This window comes from Rutidosis leptorrhynchoides, chromosome 5, assembly GCF_046630445.1.
Source record: "Rutidosis leptorrhynchoides isolate AG116_Rl617_1_P2 chromosome 5, CSIRO_AGI_Rlap_v1, whole genome shotgun sequence".
NCBI classification, from domain to species: domain Eukaryota; kingdom Viridiplantae; phylum Streptophyta; class Magnoliopsida; order Asterales; family Asteraceae; genus Rutidosis; species Rutidosis leptorrhynchoides.
In genome coordinates this window covers 37,189,585-37,208,347 of record NC_092337.1, presented here as the reverse complement: position 1 = coordinate 37,208,347, position 18,763 = coordinate 37,189,585, and the positions used below count along the sequence as shown (strand labels likewise).

General features: G+C 31.9%; 2 protein-coding genes across 4 annotated transcripts; one reads left to right on the top strand and one right to left on the bottom strand.

Moving 5' to 3' along the window:
• The first annotated feature begins 10,457 nt into the window (after positions 1-10,457).
• Positions 10,458-15,657, top strand: LOC139847410 (uncharacterized). Of its 2 annotated transcripts, none has more exons than XM_071837080.1 (7): positions 10,458-10,660; positions 11,550-11,970; positions 12,456-12,612; positions 12,796-12,840; positions 12,923-13,094; positions 13,636-14,006; positions 14,720-15,657. In XM_071837080.1, the coding sequence occupies exons 1-7, from the start codon at positions 10,529-10,531 to the stop codon at positions 15,036-15,038; spliced, it is 1,617 nt and encodes a 538-aa protein (XP_071693181.1). In that variant the 5' UTR covers positions 10,458-10,528; the 3' UTR covers positions 15,039-15,657. The 2 variants fall into 2 exon arrangements, with proteins under 2 accessions (XP_071693181.1, XP_071693182.1); XM_071837081.1 differs by having other exon boundaries at positions 10,522-10,660; positions 11,542-11,970; positions 14,720-15,656.
• An 839-nt stretch (positions 15,658-16,496) lies between these two features.
• On the bottom strand, positions 16,497-18,347 carry LOC139846596 (ethylene-responsive transcription factor ERF115-like). Of its 2 annotated transcripts, none has more exons than XM_071836072.1 (2): positions 18,100-18,347; positions 16,497-17,022 (listed from the first exon to the last, which is right to left on the bottom strand). In XM_071836072.1, exons 1-2 carry the CDS (start codon positions 18,329-18,331, stop codon positions 16,514-16,516), a joined length of 741 nt encoding a protein of 246 aa, XP_071692173.1. In that variant the 5' UTR covers positions 18,332-18,347; the 3' UTR covers positions 16,497-16,513. The 2 variants fall into 2 exon arrangements, 1 of the variants encoding a protein (XP_071692173.1); XR_011759106.1 differs by lacking the exon at positions 16,497-17,022 and adding an exon at positions 17,330-17,391 and having other exon boundaries at positions 18,100-18,206.
• Positions 18,348-18,763: the final 416 nt, after the last annotated feature.

Here is an 18,763-nt window from a genome sequence, read left to right as displayed (position 1 = left end):
CAATTTTATTTTATCGCATTTTTATTATTCGCAATTTCATTATCGTTATTTACTTTACGCTTTAGTTTAAGTCTTGTATTTATTTTATATTTTACATTAGGTTTTAACTGCGACTAAAGTCTTAAAATCGACAAACCGGTCATTAAACGGTAAAAACCCCCCTTTATAATAATAATATTACTTATATATATGTTTGTATTTTTATAAAAGTAAACTAATATAGCGTTGAGCTTTGTTTAAAGATTTCCCTGTGGAACGAACCGGACTTACTAAAAACTACACTACTGTACGATTAGGTACACTGCCTATAAGTGTTGTAGCAAGGTTTAAGTATATCCATTCTATAAATAAATAAATATCTTGTGTAAAATTGTATCGTATTTAATAGTGTTTTCTGCTAAAATTAATAACTATTTTATATACACCTCGCATGACATCAAAGATGTCAGGAAAAGTTTACAGTAACAGATACGCTAAGATATGAATTTTTGTCTATACACTATTTATGCAATAAATGCAGGAAAACGTGTCTAGACTTTAAGAATGATAAGCATGTAATTTCCGACAAGAAATGATAAGCAAAACTTTTGACATGCGAACACAGTCGAAGTCCAGATTTACGAATGTATCCTAACAACTATCAGTTAGACACATTAATGCAAGACCTGGTTCACTAGGACCAACGCTCTGATACCAACTGTGACGATCGCTCCAAATCCATATGGATGAACACGTCATTCATTGATTTCATTGCGAGGTATTTGACCTCTATATGATACGTTTTATAAACATTGCATTCTTTTGAAAAGGCACACCATAAATGAATATTTAAATCAAAGGTTTTCGACATCTGATGATTTCTACATATAGACAATCACCATAAATAATAGTTTATAACAGTACTTCCGTTGACAATGCAGTCAAAATAAGATACATGGTGATGATTTGGTGAATGCAACGTTTCCTTGAAAAATATGTCATGTAAGACTCCATGCACATAGCTTGTCTAACATCTAAGCAAACAGCGGAAGACTTCTAGAAACCTGAGAATAAACATGCTTAAAAGTGTAAACACAAAGGTTGGTGAGTTCATAGTTTTAATGTTGCGCATAATCTGTATATAAAGGTGGATCACAAAATTTTAGTTGTTCAATCCAGAAACGTTTATCAAAATATTCTAGGAAATTGAGCACCCTGGTAACTAAACTTAACGTATATATATTTTATACCCTTTGTATAATCATCTTAATAATACACGCAAACCAACGTGTACGCTTCTCAAATAGCATACGTCCGTTAAAAGGCTAGCGCTCTAGCTCAGACGGGGATATCAAGCCCTATGGATCCATATATAACTACTCGCGCCCACCAGTTCTTATAACCGGCAGTTACTAGTTACCAAAGCTAAGGGATTTTCGGTTCAAACTCGGTGTAGAATTTAGTATGTACTTGTATCCATTACGTTTAAAATAAAGTGCATGTATTCTCAGCCCAAAAATATATATTGCAAAAGCATTTAAAAAGGGAGCAAATGAAACTCACCTTAGCAGCATATAAAGTCGTTCACCCAAATGTAATCGAAACTCGGATTACCAAATAACCGTAGATCTCAACCTAGAGAACATATGTTGGTCAATAAATGGCTATCAAGCTAGGCCAGGTCATAGTGTATCACAATCCTAATGCTCGAGATCGACATACAAAAGTTATCCAAAGTTGTTTCAAAAAGTCAATTTTGACAATAGTTCAACAAAACGAGACGTACCTTATTTAAGGATTCATTTACTCGGTTGGTAATATTCAAAAAAACCAATTTATCAATCTCGTAAACAAGTTGTTTAAATCTTAATTGCAGATTCAAAAGCAATTTCAATTAACGTCAATCATAATTCAGTTGATCATATCTTTTAATCCATTCATCGAATTTATTCGATATCTAAATGAAAAGTTATTGATTTTTCGCCAGCTTTCCGAAAACATGTATATCATATACCTTTTACCAGTAATATATGTATTTAATTCGTGATTCATTATAAACTGTTTAACGATGAAATTTAGTATACAAGCATGTATAAATATATATTCGAGCACTAGACATGGATACACTATTAATATATAATAGATAAGATATAAATGCTTACGTATCAATATTGTGATTCAATATTGTAGGAAAGTACGTAGACGTAACGGAGATGATAAACACTAGATTTGATTCAAAAATATACCCCCGAACATTACCCATAACCTCCTTGGCAATAACCCATAATTTCCTTAGCTTTAACCCGTTTGAGAACTCGTTTTGAAAGTTACACGCTCGTGACCTCGTCGTAATATTTTATGTATAATACTAATAATAATACTAATATTACAAATAATAATATTAGGATTAATAATAATAATAATAATAATAATAATAATAATAATAATAATAATAATAATAATAATAATAATTTAAATAATACGGAGTAAAAAGAATGAGGAAAGAAACAGAATAGATCGAGCTATTTATACATGTTTGCTGAATCTGATGCCCATGCGATCGCATGGGCTTTCAGTGCAAATGCCATGCGATCGCATGGCCCGTCTGGACAGCTCACTTTCGTTTGTTTTCTTGCTTGTCGACATATTATTTAATTATATATATAATATATTTAATTTATATAATTAATTATATATTATATTAAATTCACATGCATAGTTGACTTGTAATTTTTGTTCCGATAAGTCGTACGTTGTCACTCGACTTATGTCTCGGTTCCGGTTTTTCGAACGCCCTTTCGTACGCTGAGAAAACTAGTACTTTTCGTTTCGTGACTCGTACCTTTGTCAAAATATAAACTTAATCATTGATAACTATGTCACTCTAAGTGTACCTTTAATCAATTAAGTGTTTTGGTTATTTGCTTCTATAAATCATAGTCTCGTAGTATATACATATACATATATATATATATATATATATATATATATATATATATATATATATATATATATATATATATTTTGAAATAGTTTTTTACTGTAGCAATTCACTGTAGCAAAGTCAATTTCACTGTAGCAAATAGTGATTTTCGAAGACAATGTAGCATTTTGGGTACTGTAGCAATTTGAAAATACTGTAGCAAATTAGTGTTTTACTGGTTCATCTTAAACGCTTTAGTTAACTTATCTAAATATCAATCGAATCAATAAATGAATGTTACTATCGTTTACTAAATAACTTGAAATTATATATATGTATATATCTTTTTAATATACATAAATCAGTTTTTAAATACACATTGGAAGTTATTTATAATTAATTTTAATAATAAATATTTCAACTTATCATATATATTCAAATAGATATTTAAACCAATAAGTTTAATGTACGGTATCAAACAATTAATACATCGTTACATTTTCAAGTTATAGTATATATGTATCTATTTACATATAATTGTTCGCGAATCGTCGAAAACAACCGAAGGGTATTTAAATATATAAAAGTAGTTCAAAAATTTTGAGATTCAGTTTTACAGACTTTGCTTATCGTGTCGGAAATGTTAATCATACAAAGATTAAGTTTAAATTTGGTCAAAAATTTCCGGGTTGTCACATAGCATATTAGTGATATGAATTAACCAAGTAGTACATACTAGTTAAGATTCACACGTAATAGCTTAGTACAAAAAGATTTATTATTGTTCCAAATCATATATATATATATATATATATATATATATATATATATATATATATATATATATATATATATATATATATATATATATATATATATATATATATATATATATATATAAGGTATACATGTATAATTGAAGAATGAGTCAATACATCTTAACTCATTATTGTTAATATTCCTTGGTATCTTTGGGGCGTATGATGTTGATATCCGAGGTACCGAGTGTGATGTTGAGGCATGGGATGCGGATGTTGTTGTTGGTGAAGCTGATGCTGTTGGTGGTGATGTTGATGGTGCCGATGGTACTGGTGTTGCTGTTGCTGATACTGGTGCCTTCAATGCTTGTGGTGTTGGTGATGTTGGCGGTATTGCTAGTATTGGTGGTGCTGGTTATGCTGCTGGTGTTGCTTGTGATACTTGGGTAGTAGGTGTGAGCCTAGCTTCCAAATCGTGCACCGTTTCCTCCAGGGTTTCTAATTTACGCTCGAGTCTATGGATTTGTTCTACCCATTCTTCCGTAAGGTTTGTCAATTCTTGATATTTAGTTCGAAGTCTTCTAACTTCTTCTAATAACCCAATCTGGTTAGAATTCAGGAGTAGAGGACGAATACTATCTTGGGCTACATCGAGTCGACCTTCGAGGCAGAAAATCCTTGCGAAAAGTGTGTAAACGGTATTACGAACAGGTTCGCCGGTAAGCGAATCGAGTACTCCGACGTTTGGTGGTAAGTTTGGCTCGTGATAAGGAGTAACTTCTTCATTTCTCCATAGGGTGAGTATTTCGCGAACCCATCCCCATTTTCTGAAGAAATTACGGTAATTGATCGGTGGGTGTGCTCCCGTCACGTTATCTTCGGAGCTAGAGGAACTTGAGGAATCAGGTGAGAAATTCATATTATGTGTTTGGAATAGGGTTTGATATGAAATGGGTGTTGAATATTAAATGATATATTCGTTTCCTTGAATACATATATATAGCAAAAAGATTTCCGTGATTTACGGAGGAAATTTAGGAAAAGTATTAGACAAGGTTTACTGGGATAGATATGATAAGATATGATAAGATATGATGTGTCCCCCATTTATGTAATAATGGCAGTATGACGTGTCGAGATAAGTATGTAATCAGATAATCTTTCGATTAAAGACTTTCAATTCGTATACTGTGATAACCCAATGACATTTTTCGGTTCGCAAACCGATGCTTAAAGGCATAAGGCATATAGGTACGTGATATAACAGGGAGTTATATACGTTTGAGTATGAATAGTAACAAATATAGGAGTTTCAAAAATCATGAATAATATTTCATGTAATACATGTGTAATACACAAAACCATGATAAATGACATAGGAATGTCAAGAATTTCTGAAATCATGGTGTCGCATTTAAATGCGGTGGCGTAATTGGATAGTACTTAGGAAAATGAGCAAAGTTCTTAGATTAGCTAGGCACTCTAAGATAAGTAAAGTTTCTAAAGTATATTGTAGCATTTAACAGTTAAAGGCAACAATTAAAGGCACTACGGTCAAGGAAAGTTGTAGTCCTACATTGCTAAGGTACCTAATTGTATAAGGTACACATAAAATGCAATCCTGGTTCTCTACAACAACCGGCTCTGATACAAATCTGTGACACCCCCAAATAGGGCCTGGGGTATTTGTGTCTAATTATATCAAATCACAGTTGTATAAACGAGAACGACTCTACATGAGACGTTTTGTTGAGTTTTGCAGCGGAAGATAAATATGTCTTTAATTGATATGATATGTAATGAAGACTCCAAGCATAGCAAGCAATCATCATCAAAGCAGTAGATATACAGCGGAAGCAATATTTAAGTACCTGAGAATAAACATGCTTAAAAAGTCAACACGAGGTTGAGTGAGTTCATAGGTTTATCATAAATAATGATTTCAGTAATAGTGTTAGACCACAAGATTTATTTTGTAAAGTAGATCTCGCAAGATCCAAAAGTTGATCTCCCGCAGGATCAAAAAGTTATGCCAGTGCGTGATATTTAGACTAAACGTTGTTTGCCCCGTGACAAGTTGTTCTGTCCTTGTCGTTTAATTTCATTATCAAGTAATACAAAGACTTAGTCAAATGTATCGGGGACGTTACTCCCGATAGGCCTATCCCCAATAATTAAGAATGCCGCAGCAATTAAAAATATCACTGTAGGGACTTAGTCGGACATAGCCGGGTATAGCATAATTTTAACAGTTGGTACTGATATTTAGACTAGACTTTCAAGTTTGCCCCGTAACAAGTTATCGTTTATACTTGTCGGTTGGGGACTTGCTGGTCATAGCCCAACATATCACAGTTTAATAGTTGGTACTTGTATTTTGACTAGACTTTCAAGTTTGCCCCGCAACAAGTTATCGTTTATACTTGTCGGTTGGGGACTTACTGGTCATAGCCCAACATATCACAGTTTAATAGTTGATACGTGTAAAGCAGTTATAAAAGTTGCGCATGTATTCTCAGCCCAAAAATGTAAAGAGTAAAAGGGATTATATGAAACTCACAATACTGTATTTCGTATTTCGTAATAATTAAGCTTATGAGCGGCACTGAACAAGTGCAGAGTTGTCCTCGGATTCACGAACCTAAATCAAGTATATATATTAACACATATACTCGTAATCGAATAAGTATATATATATATATATATATATATATATATATATATATATATATATATATATATTATTTCACTTGTTATATGTTTCTATATATATATATATATATATATATATACACTTATATATATATTCAATGTATAAGTATTTGTTTGATAAAATAATTTTAATAATGAATAAAGACTTGTATTATTTTGTAATAACAATAATAATACTAGTAGTAAAATTGATAATAATCATAATAAAGTTTTTAAAAATAATAATAATAATAATATAGTTTTGATGATAGTAAAAGTGATAATTTTTGTAAAATGATAATAATGATAATACTTTTTAATAATAATAATACTAATAAAGATAATCATATTAGTAATAATAATAATGATAACATTAATAATATTTATAAATATAAAATGATACTAGTACTAATAATAATAATGATAATACTAGTGATATTAATGATAATAATATAAATTATAAATTATAAATTTTTATTAAAGATAATAATAATCATGGTATTAGTATTTGTAATAATAATAAGTAATTTAACAATAATAATAATAATCTTACTTATAATTATAATCATAAATGGTAACTAATATTTGTATTAGTAATAATAATAATAATAATAATAATAATAATAATAATAATAATAATAATAATAATAATAATAATAATAATAAATGGAAACTACCTTATAAGCCCTTTTAAAAATAATATGCCCAAGACGGGACTCGAACCCGTAACCTCTCGCTCACCCGTTAACACCTTAACCAGTCCTTCTGCCCTACTTATATGTTTTTATACCCCGTATATATTTATTTATCATATTCTGTCTGATTCTATTTTCCTTCTTCATCATATATCGTATCATCATCTTATTACTGTATCATTGTTTATACATCAAACCGTGATCATCATCAACTATCATCTTCATTTTAGTCGGTTGGGTGAGAGTCTGAACCAAAACAGACACGTACCATAGCAGTAACAGTTTCACGATGAACCCATATGAACTCAAACCTCAAAATCATTTTCTGGAACGTTTTAAATCACGAATCCTAAATGAAATATGCTCTAAATCCTTCCTGGAAACTTTCTCAACCCTTAATTTTAACAGAAACGACTTCTACAACTCCAATTTAATCTTAGAACACCCGGTTGACTTTTTGTTTTTGAACTTTGACTTACGAATTTGGATTCGATAGTTGAAATTGGAATGTGAAACTTTTCAGGAAGCTCAACTAGAGTAATCCTAACAACATGGCATTAGCACATTTTGAAAAACATTTCGAATTCGAGCTTTTGATTATCGAGTTCAAGAACAGAGGTGTTTATCGAAAAAATTTGATTAAATTGTTAATGTGATTCTGTAATTGATGTAGAGGACTAGTTTTTATAGCATGATTGTGTTCGCTAGATACAAATTCATAATCAGTAGAGGATTTAAAAAGTACATCACGATTTGAATAAAAGAAATAAAAAAATAGAAAGCAGAGATATAAAAAAAATAATAAAGCAGATGCTGGTGGAATATCGAATGTATTTATCAGTACAATTAATCAGCAGATTGTTTTATAGCCAAAAGAGAATGTCGAGATAGAACACTCAATCATGAAAAATATAGCAGATAATAATAATAGAAAGCAGATCACGATCAATTAGAAAAATAGAAAAACAGATTAAGATCCCACAATGCTAATCACGATCATTTAGATAAAATTTAAAATTAGTTAGTGATATAACCTAATTTTGTTATCTGCACTTTTTATTTTTAATTACTACTACAAATTAATAAATAATACTAATTAATAATTATTATATTAATAATAATACTAATAATAATAATAATACTTTTAATATTATTAAGAGTACCAAAAATACTAATAATAATATAAATGATAATGATAATAATAATTTTTTTAATAATAATGTTAATAATAATAATAATGATAATTGTATAAATGAAAATTTTAATAAGTTGTTTTATAATGGTAATAATAATATTGATATTAATGATAATGATATTTCATTATATTAATTTAAATGTTTAATAATAATAATAATTATGATACTGATAATTATAATGGTTGTAAATGATGTATATATATACGCATATATATTTTCATATCTTTTTATAATCGTTTGTTCGTGAATCGTCGGAACTAGTCAAAGTTAGGTTTGAATTTAGTCGAAATTTTCTGGGTTGTTATAATAGTGAAAGGATCCGGAGAGAACTAAGGATAGGAGAGAACCCATAGCACCAAAGGGTTTAGTATAAGGGTTTAGAAATTGGGGTTTAGAAATTAGGGTTTAGATTGAGTTTTTAACACGAACGGTTTAGAGTTTATGGTTTAGGTTTTAGGGTTTACGGGTTTTGGGTTTAGGGACTAAACCCTAAACCATAAACTCTAAATCGGGCTAAATTTTGAAAAAAATTCGTAAAAAAAAAATTTACGAATTTTTTTTTTAAAAAAAAAAAGTCGATCTGCACAAAAAAAAGTCAATCTGCACAACAACAAAAATCTGCAAAAAAAAAGTTAATCTGCACGCAGATTGACTTAATCTGCACACAAAAAAGTCAATCTGCACAGTAAAAAAAGTCAATCTGCAAAAAAAAAAAAAATCAATCTGCAAAAAAAAAAACCTGCAAAAAAAGTCAATCTGCACAAAAAAAAACTGCACAGAAAAAAAAACTGCAAAAAAATAAAAATAAATAAAAACTGCAAAAAAAATGTCAATCTGCACGCAATTATGAAAGGTTAGTCGATGGTTTCATGGGTTCTCTACTACCTTTGGTTCTCCATGAATCCTCACCCTATATATATATATATATATATATATATATATATATATATATATATATATATATATATATATATATATATATATATATATATATGGTGAGGATCCATGGAGAACCAAAGGTAGTAGAGAACCCATGGAACTCGTGTAGATTCAGTAAATCTGCTGCAGATTGACAATTTTTTTTTACAGATTGAGTCAATCTGCGTGCAGATTGACGTTTTTTCCAGTTTTTTTTAAATTTTTTTTTATTATTTTACAGATCGACTTTTTTTTTTGTTTTTTTATGCAGATTGAGTTAATCTGCGTTTTTTTCCGTTTTTTTTTTTTGCAAATCGACTTTTTTCTGTGCAGACTGACTTTTTTTGTGCAGATTGACCTTTTTTTGCAGTTTTTTTTTTTGCAGATTCACTTTTTTTCTGTGCAGATTGACTGTTTTAAAAAAAAAAAAAATGGAAAAAAAGGTCAATCTTCAATCTGCACGCAGATTGACTCAATCTGCAAAAAAAAATAAAAAATCTGCACAGAAAAAAAAAACTGCAAAAAAATTTTTTTTTTTGTCAATCTGCAGCAGATTTACTGAATCTACACGAGTTCTATGGGTTCTCTACATACCCTAGTTCTCTAGGGATCCTTTCACTATATATATATATATATATATATATATATATATATATATATATATATATATATATATATATATATATATATATATATATATATATATATGTATGTTTAATTTTGTTGTATAGTGACTAATCGGGTTAAGTTAAGATGTACACGACCTAATTAGTCAGAGTTAATTATGAATTTTTTTCATGCTAGTATGGTTTTTACAACTAACCAAACACTGTCGCTATAGTTTATTTTTATTTTTCTATTTAAAAATTATTATTATCATTATATTCTTATCTTTATATTTATGGGAGCTGACAATTAGTTTTAAACATACAAAAGAATACTCTACATACAATAATATTTTTGTTTATATTATAAGATTTAATAGAATAGAATTTACATAAATGAAAACATATTTAATGCCCGATACATTCATATAAATTTCATTAAGTAATTAAGTAATAGTATATATTAAAAAAATATATTTTTATCAAAAACTTGAAAACTTAAATATGTATTACAGACTACAGTAGTACGGAGTATTCTTTAAAAGATATAAAATGACTAAAAGTACAAAATTGCCCTTTCACTGCTACCCAACTTCCAATGCATCACGATCTTACACGCATATATAATGCCACAAAACTGACATATAAATACGTAACCTCCGCGCATACGGCCTTACGTGGTTTAACTTTTTACTCACCAATAAAATAAAATTAAAAATCATAAAATCAAAATTAAAATAAAAACCGCCGCCGACCGGAAGCTATGACGTCGAACGATTCCGGCGATGAGAAAACAGACAGAGAGGAACAGGAAGAAGCTTTAATCGCTTTAATCGAACACCGCACTAAAGAAGTTGCTCATCTCCGTACGCGACTTACTTATTACCAATCCGAGGTTTCGTTACTCATTTCATCCGACTATCATTATCATTTCATCATAATTAAATTAATTATTATTTTATTTTAAGTTGAAGTTTTTTTTATTTTTTTATTTTACGTTGTTGCTTTGCCTTTGCGTGTTATGTTGTGACTTGTTCTAGGTAATATTGATGAACAAAAATACAAATTGATGACATAATAGGTTAAATTGTAAATGCAGTCTGATTGTATATGAAAGTAAATGAAATGAGAGTGTAAATGACATCAGTATACTATTTTTTTTTTGGTTGAATTTTCAGCTGCTACAATACACTTATTTTTTATGTATGTAATTTCATCTGATTGAAACTTATTCAAAGTTAGTTGATTTTTGTCATTGCTATATGCTCTTAAAAGTTTTTGACTTTATGTTGTTTTGGTGTTCTGCTTCACTAAATTTAGCCAGAACTTAAGAATTGATAACATTGTAGGGGAAGTGCAATTCAATGATTAGTCTAATAGTAAATGGAGATTTTTTTTTCTGTTTAGGTTGGAGGACAACTTTTATACTCAGATGTGCGCGGCCGGCCTAAGTGGGTTATCCCGTGACCATTTTGGTCCATTTCCTGGCCACCCTAAGATGTGTTTTTTTTGTGAGGATATTAGGACGCCGAATACTAGGCTAATGATGGTTCATATCAATGATTAATTAGGCTGTAGCAAAGTGTATACTTGCTATCTGTTATGTGACGAATATATTATATATGTGTGTGTGGTTTTTAGTTTTGTATAACTCCAGAAATGGTTTTGTGTCTAAATATATGGTTTTGTGTCTAAGTGTATATATTGTGATGAATACTCATTCTTACATACACACATGTTAATTGGGAAATAAAAGCTAATATCTTTTTGGAGAAGATATGCAGCTTGCGGAATCTGAAAAGAGATTAGAGGAAACACAACGTAAATTGGCGCGACTTAAAAGTCGAGGGAACCCTGTATCGTCTACAAAGTTTTCGCAAAACGGTGTGAAAGTTAAAGAAGAGAGGAGATCATGTAGTCCTGTAAAAACCTGTCAACATTTGTTATCGAACCACGGTGATAAAGGTAACGGAAACTCATCAAAGAGCTACACACCAGATCAACCTAGAATTAAATCTGAGAGTAGGCCACAGCTTGTTATCCCTTCGGTGTATCCAAAATCATCTGAACGTATCAAGCTGGATGAAAATGGCAGTACATCAGTTTCGACTTATAATAAAGGGAGTGCGAAAGAAAAAGGAAATAGAATCCCGCCTGAAAAGGAAGTTGTAGAAACTCAATCCAGAGGGACAAAAAGGAAATTTGGTAATTTTTGCTGCTTTCTTATGTAATAGGTGTCTGGTAGGTTGGATAATTGGTTAAAATGGGTTCAAGTTATGATGGATCATATTATGGGTGGAAATGGACAGTTTGACTGTGTTGGGTTGACCTTTAAACACTTCTTTGTCCAGTTTTACAGGTTCTGCATAATATTGATGCATTGATTATGTTCACTAAAATATATTATTACAGTAATAACCTAAATCTTTGAAAAGTAATATTTGGACGACCTCCAAACGGTTTGGCCCATGTGTCCTGCTCTCCTTTTAGCTATAATTCGACCCATTTTACCTTTTTGACATCAAGCACAACCCAGACTGGCCATTCTTAATGGGTTGAAATTGTTACCTCAAGTTTAGCCCATGAACTATTTCTATGTTCATGAAGAAGACTGGTTTATGCAGTATCAATGTGCGTACTTGTCTGGTTATATATAATATTGGATGCTTACACGTTGCAACAAATTGCAGAGCAGCAAGAACATAAAGATATAATTCAGATGGTATGCACTTCATCTTCACCACGAACAGTTAATTGCCAGATGTCCAACCATATTCCTTCTCAGCATAAGAGAAAGTTGAGAAGTCTTGCCTTGTGTCCTACAAATGATCAGCTTTTTGTAACTAGGTACTGTTAACCTTTTTTTTTTTTTTTTTTTTTTTATTTACAGTGTAACAATGATGGTACTATGGTAGTTGCAGTTTTTTTAAATCAAAGATTTTTTTTTTTTTTTTTGTATATTCTTGTTTAAGTTTTCTACTCTTTCGATTTTCTGATCTGCTATTTACTATGCATCTAACTTTTTTGCAGTGCTCTGGATGGACTTGTAAATCTATGGGAAATTCATGCTAGAGGGTATGTCACGTATTATGCATTTTTTTTTTTTAATTTACTAGTTTCTAATTTGATATTTTTTTTTTTTTTACAAATTTTATAGAGATCGAACAAGTGCAAGTCATCTAAGTACAGCTGATTGTGCATCTTCAAAGCAGAGAAGATGGCCAGAAGATATAACTTGGCATCCACATGGCGGCAGCGTGTTCGCTGTATACAGTGCCGATGGTGGGGACTCTCAGATAGCAGTCCTTAACCTGAATAAAGGGAAAGAGGTAAAAACTCATATGTTTTTTGCTACTACAGGTGGCAATATGAGTGGGCTGGGCAAGTTGGGTAACAAGTAAACACAGGTTTCTGAATTTAACAGTGCATTTTTGGTGCGGGCCAAAAACAAGAAGGGGTCAGCTTGACCACAAGATTTTTAATTTGTTAACTTTTAATATCAATTTTCACGTAAATAACATTTACAAAAACAGTATTTTTGCAATAATCATCTAAATTATGGCTAAACCAATTTTCAAGGTTGTATGAATAAAAATAGATATTTGGTGACTTTCAACATGTTCCACCCATTTGATCGAGTCTTCTTGTAGAGTTTTAGCTACAATATTTAATTTGATTATACCTGGCAGTTGGCCAGTTGGGTCAGGTCGGGTTGGGTGTCGAATCGGGCTTGTGTTGAGACGAGTACAGGACAAGTATGTCATATTTTTTAATTGGGTCAAGCGGGCCGGGTCAAAAGTGGGTCAAGTCGGGTCAATACTTTCAAGATGGTTACTAATTTATATTTCAATAATTGCATCTACACCACAGAAAAAGCGTGTAACTTTCCTTGAAGATAAACCACACGTTAAAGGTATTATCAACAACATAGCATTCATGCCATGGGAAGACGTTGGTTTCGTTACTGGTGGAAGTGATCATGCTGTTGTCCATTGGACCGAGAAACACGAGGGAGATTCTTGGAAACCGAAAGTGCTGCACCGAAGCATGCATTCTTCAGCCGTCATGGGAGTTGCTGGAATGCCGCAAAAACAGATGGTGGTATCTGTCGGTGCAGATAAGAGGATTATCGGATTCGATTTACAAACTGGAAGAGCCGATTACAAACATCAGATTGAAAGCAAGTGTATGAGTGTTCTACCCAATCCTTGTGACTTCAATCTGTTTATGGTTCAGACCAGGTAAACTTCATTTACTGCTACATTATTAGTTACGAGATTTAGACCTTTATATATCTGTGAAAATTTCAATTTCAATCAAAAGAAATCCGGACAAACATGTTGAAAGTTATCCAAAACGTATTCAAATTATTGTCCTATTTTGACCTTTGAAAGTATTCCTTTTTCAACTTTGACTTTAAATATTTTTGTTTCCGTTATATAACATTGGTACAACTTCTCTAGAGTAGCAAGTATTATATTATATAACACAAATAAAAAAAAAAAAAAATTCAAAGTCAAAGTTGAAAAAGAAAGACTTATTAAAGTCAATAATTTTGGGAATTGGGAGTACTAAAAGTCCGTATTAACTTTGTGTTGTAGCTCATGTGGTAGTGGCCTGTCTCTCTTAGCGAGAGGGTCTGGAGTTTGACTCCCATAGGGTACAGCATTGCATTGCACACAAGGTTGCCCCTTAACGCTTGAATTCCACCCAGGGGTGCCTTCCGCACATCGCGTTGTGGGGGCAGTGGGGGAGGCGGGGGTTTTACCGCCCATGCCCTCGGATTGGGCCGGGTTTTCTCTGGGGTAGCAGTGGGGGGCAACTGCGGGAGATGAACGTGTGAGTGGTTTAGTCCCCCGTGGGTGATCCCGAACTGCTTTTAAAAATAAAACTAAAAGTCCGTATTATTACCATATTATATTGATATTTTGGCATTTTTGTTTATTTTTTACAGTACTCCACAAAGGCAACTTCGGCTATTTGACATCAGATTAAGGCGAACAGAAATCCACGAATTCGGTTGGAAGCAAGAAAGCAGCGAGTCTCAATCCGCGTTGATCAACCAAGCATGGTCTCCAGATGGTTTGTATTTAACCTCTGGTTCAGCTGACCCAATGTTCCATATCTTTGACATCAGGTTCAACGCTAACAAACCCTCGCAGTCTATCAAAGCTCACCAGAAACGCGTGTTCAAAGCCGCATGGCACCACTCTCTCCCTCTCCTTATTTCCATATCCTCCGATCTCAACATTGGTTTGCACAAAATTACATAAATACCAAAACCCGATACCACAAGTTTATTCTGCTTTTGCCACTACAATCTGTTCAGGTTTATAATCATTTCATCTTTGTTTTTAGATTATTGTTGGGACTTTTTGGGTATATGGTTCGTACGTGTTCTTCTTGAAGACTCGTTTTGAAGTGGTTTTAAATGTGGAAGAACGATAAAACTACGATTGATGATGCAAGTGTAACAGTGTGTTACCGTTTATTGGTAGTTTTGGCAACAGCAGATGCTTACAGTTTTTGGTTCTTCTGTTAGGTGCAATGCTGTTTGTTTAGTGTTTCTAAAGATATATATGATGATTTGATCTTTGTAATGCACCTTAATGAGGCAATTATTTGTTAATCGAACTGTCGATCTTGTTTTTTCTGGAAATCATTTCACACATCCCAAACACTAAGGCCCCGTTTGACTCGCGGGATTCAATGGAATTCTGGCGGAATTGGAATTGAATTTAAACACGGCGTGTGTCTAAATTCAATTAATAGTAATGAGCCATACTGCCCATACAAGGCGTAATTGATGCTAATCTCCTGGATGTGGAATATGTAAAGGGTAGGATCTGAGTTTTTAGGTAATTTTTTTTAAAATCGATCTTATTTGTATCCTTAAAACTAATCAAGACATGATTTATATAAACTAAATATTTTAGCAATCTGAAGTTTTTATTACAGTGAAACCTTGTGATTTTTAGTTGTATTTCTAAGGCTTCTAGTAATATTTAAACCCTTGATACATATTTTTTTTAGGTGAGATGGATGCTATTGTGTATATAAAGTACGGAACCATTCTTTTATATATTTTAACTTTTAGAAATTTAGATTTACGTCAAAGTTATAAAAACATATTCGTACAATGACACGGCATTATACTTACCAATCGAATTATACTTGCACAAATCAAATTATATATTTAAATTCTATTTCTATTGAACTTATATTTCTTAAAGTGGTGACATGTATTTAGTGCCTTATTCCATATACCATACATAAGATCGCGTGTAGCTAGCGATATTTACTAAATATATTATTATTTTTCTTTTACGAAAAAAATGATAATTAAAAAAAATGATATTTTATCTTTTTCAACATTATCATAAAGTAAAGTAACATGCATATTTACTATTACAGTATTTTATGTTTAAATAAAACTTGTCACCAACATTGTAGAAGTTGTATCCGTAAGGCATGTATATACTAAACAATAAGAAAATCACTTGGCATTAATTTGCCATTATACATTAGAACATGCATGAATGTACCAGATATATGTGTGTTTGTATGAAGATAACTGTTGATGATACCAGAACGTGATGTTAAAAATCATACAAACTCGTTAATAATAAGAGGAGTTGTACGTTCAAATAAAAGGGAAATTAAGTTGCAAAATTATTATCAATATATTCAGCTCAAATCATTCTCATTCCGCAATTAATAGAACCTCAACATGATCACATATATAAAACTATTGATCACTTGATTGTTTTGTTGGATCAAAATCTTGCCAATATTGTGAAGGGTCTACACTTGATGAACTTCTCATATTATCCGTTGAAGAAAAATTACTACAATTTAAAACATTAGTTCCTGATGTTGAAACCCATTGTTCGCTAGCACCTCGAAGAAACTGCATATAATCAAGAAGATTAGGGTACGAGCTTTGAGACGAAGGCCGAATCATTTGAGGCAACTGATTATTAGAATCTGATGCAAAAGTAGGCGAGATCACTTGTAATTGTGGAGGATTGATATGATAGCCTAATTCGGTCCTCTCTTGAACTCTTGAAGGGAAATTGAGTTTTGCTTTGGTTCCCTTGAACCTAAGAGCTGCGTCATCGTACGCAAGTGCTGCTGCTTCGGCTGTCTCAAATGTGCCTAGCCATACTCTTGCTGCCTTTTGTGGATCGCGTATTTCGGCTGCCCATTTTCCCCAAGGTCTTTGCCTTACCCCTCTATAGTGCCTCCTTTTGTTCCCTATAATATTTGGTTTTTTATAACAAGAAGCTTTAAGAGTGATAAAAAAATTAAAATTCTAAGGCGTTTCAAGGTCCTAACAAATTAGATAATTGAGTTTAGAGTGAATATATATGATTTTTTTTTTTTTTTTTTAAACATCAGTTTGGGATTATCTAGGAGAACTAAACCACACACACGATCATCCCGTAGTTGCATAACCCGCCTCAAACTGATGTCATGGAGGAACCCCGGATCAACTCGAAATGGCCGGTAAAAATCCCCTCACTGCTGCCCCTGCAACGCAATGTGCGAAAGGCAACCTTGGGTGGATTTCAAAATCAAGGAATAACCTTGTGTGCAATGTTGTAGTCCCCATGAATCGAACTCCTAACATATAATAAAGAGTGTTAGACCACTAGCACTTGAGCTACAACACAAGGTTTGCATTAGCAATGTTGTTAATGTGATTTTATTGTTTTCACATGAAGTTAATTTATTGCAAATGATGTACTTCATATATTCTAACGGATGTGATCTCTTTGCAATCATTAATTTTTATTCACACATCACTAAAAATAAGTATTTTACAGTATTTTACGATACAATTATAAAAAATGGTAGAAGTTTTTTCCGTTTTTAAACTACTTAGGAGGATGAGTAATCTTACACATATGATACACTTATAATGGATGATAATAATTTATCAAGCAATACTTGAACTCAATTTAATCCATTTAATCAACTAGACCTCGCGAAATGAATCAAAAAACGTATAAGAACTAGTTACGGTTTGTTTTAATCATACTTGCAAGTTGCAACAACACAAATCACATGCAATGTTTCCCGGTGTTTTTTTTAGGCCATAACCTAGAGAGTTAGTTTAAAGATAAAGTGGCTAATTAAGAAGACTGGGAGCATAATTTGCCGGTAAGAAAGGGTGAGTGTTCAGTACACCCGGTTAGGCCGTTAGCTTTTAACATTGGCTAAGCCGCCAGAAATGGTTGCATTTTAAAATTAGTCAGCTCGCATCACAAAACGAATCGGTTATAAAAAGTAGATATCATATAATGGAAGAATTAATATAGAAAGTTTTACCAACTGGTTTTTGAGTGTGATCATTTAATAGTAGATGGTTAGCGGTGGCACCGGAGGTGGTGGTGGTTCCAATGACCTGAGAAAGAGCGGAGACGATGGCGGACATATCTTGTTGGGATCGAGTTGAGTTATAAAGTGAGAACATATGATCATCTTCATCAATAATTATATCATCTTGTTGTTGTTGGTGTTGATCTTGAAATATTAGTCTGTCATCATCCGATGACGTCATTTCATCGGCCGGAAGGGCCCTCTTGCCATGTCTCCGGTGATGATCCACTTTGACCTTAAGTAATTATATATATTCCAGCTTTACGATTAATTAAGTTGCTACTAATTAATCACAAGTATTTAGAGAGATAAATAAGAGTTGCAAATGTAAGGGTTTTGGGCAACAACTTATAGGCTTGTTAGTGAGAGCTAGCATATATTCGATTGAAAATGCCAGAATAACAAAAATCTTGTACGTTTAATTATCTTCATAAAATGAGTTGTACTAATGAAATAATTAAAAACTAGTGGAGGATCCGCGAATTCTCGAGGCTATGTGAGTGTTTGTACAGAAATAATGTTTATAATTATTGTATTTAATGTAAGTAGTTATGTTAGTTGTTATGTATCTAATGAATGTACTTAAAATTTAAAATCCAACTATATATGTCTG

Excerpts from the sequence above, each read along its gene's own strand:
- LOC139847410 (XM_071837080.1), top strand. The coding sequence starts at position 10,529 with ATGACGTCGAACGATTCCGGCGATGAGAAAACAGACAGAGAGGAACAG. Across the intron at positions 10,661-11,549 it reads TTACTTATTACCAATCCGAG|CTTGCGGAATCTGAAAAGAG; the intron begins GTTTCGTTACTC and ends GAAGATATGCAG. Across the intron at positions 14,007-14,719 it reads CTGTTTATGGTTCAGACCAG|TACTCCACAAAGGCAACTTC; the intron begins GTAAACTTCATT and ends TATTTTTTACAG.
- LOC139846596 (XM_071836072.1), bottom strand. The coding sequence starts at position 18,331 with ATGACGTCATCGGATGATGACAGACTAATATTTCAAGATCAACACCAA. Across the intron at positions 17,023-18,099 it reads TCACACTCAAAAACCAGTTG|GGAACAAAAGGAGGCACTAT; the intron begins GTAAAACTTTCT and ends CAAATATTATAG.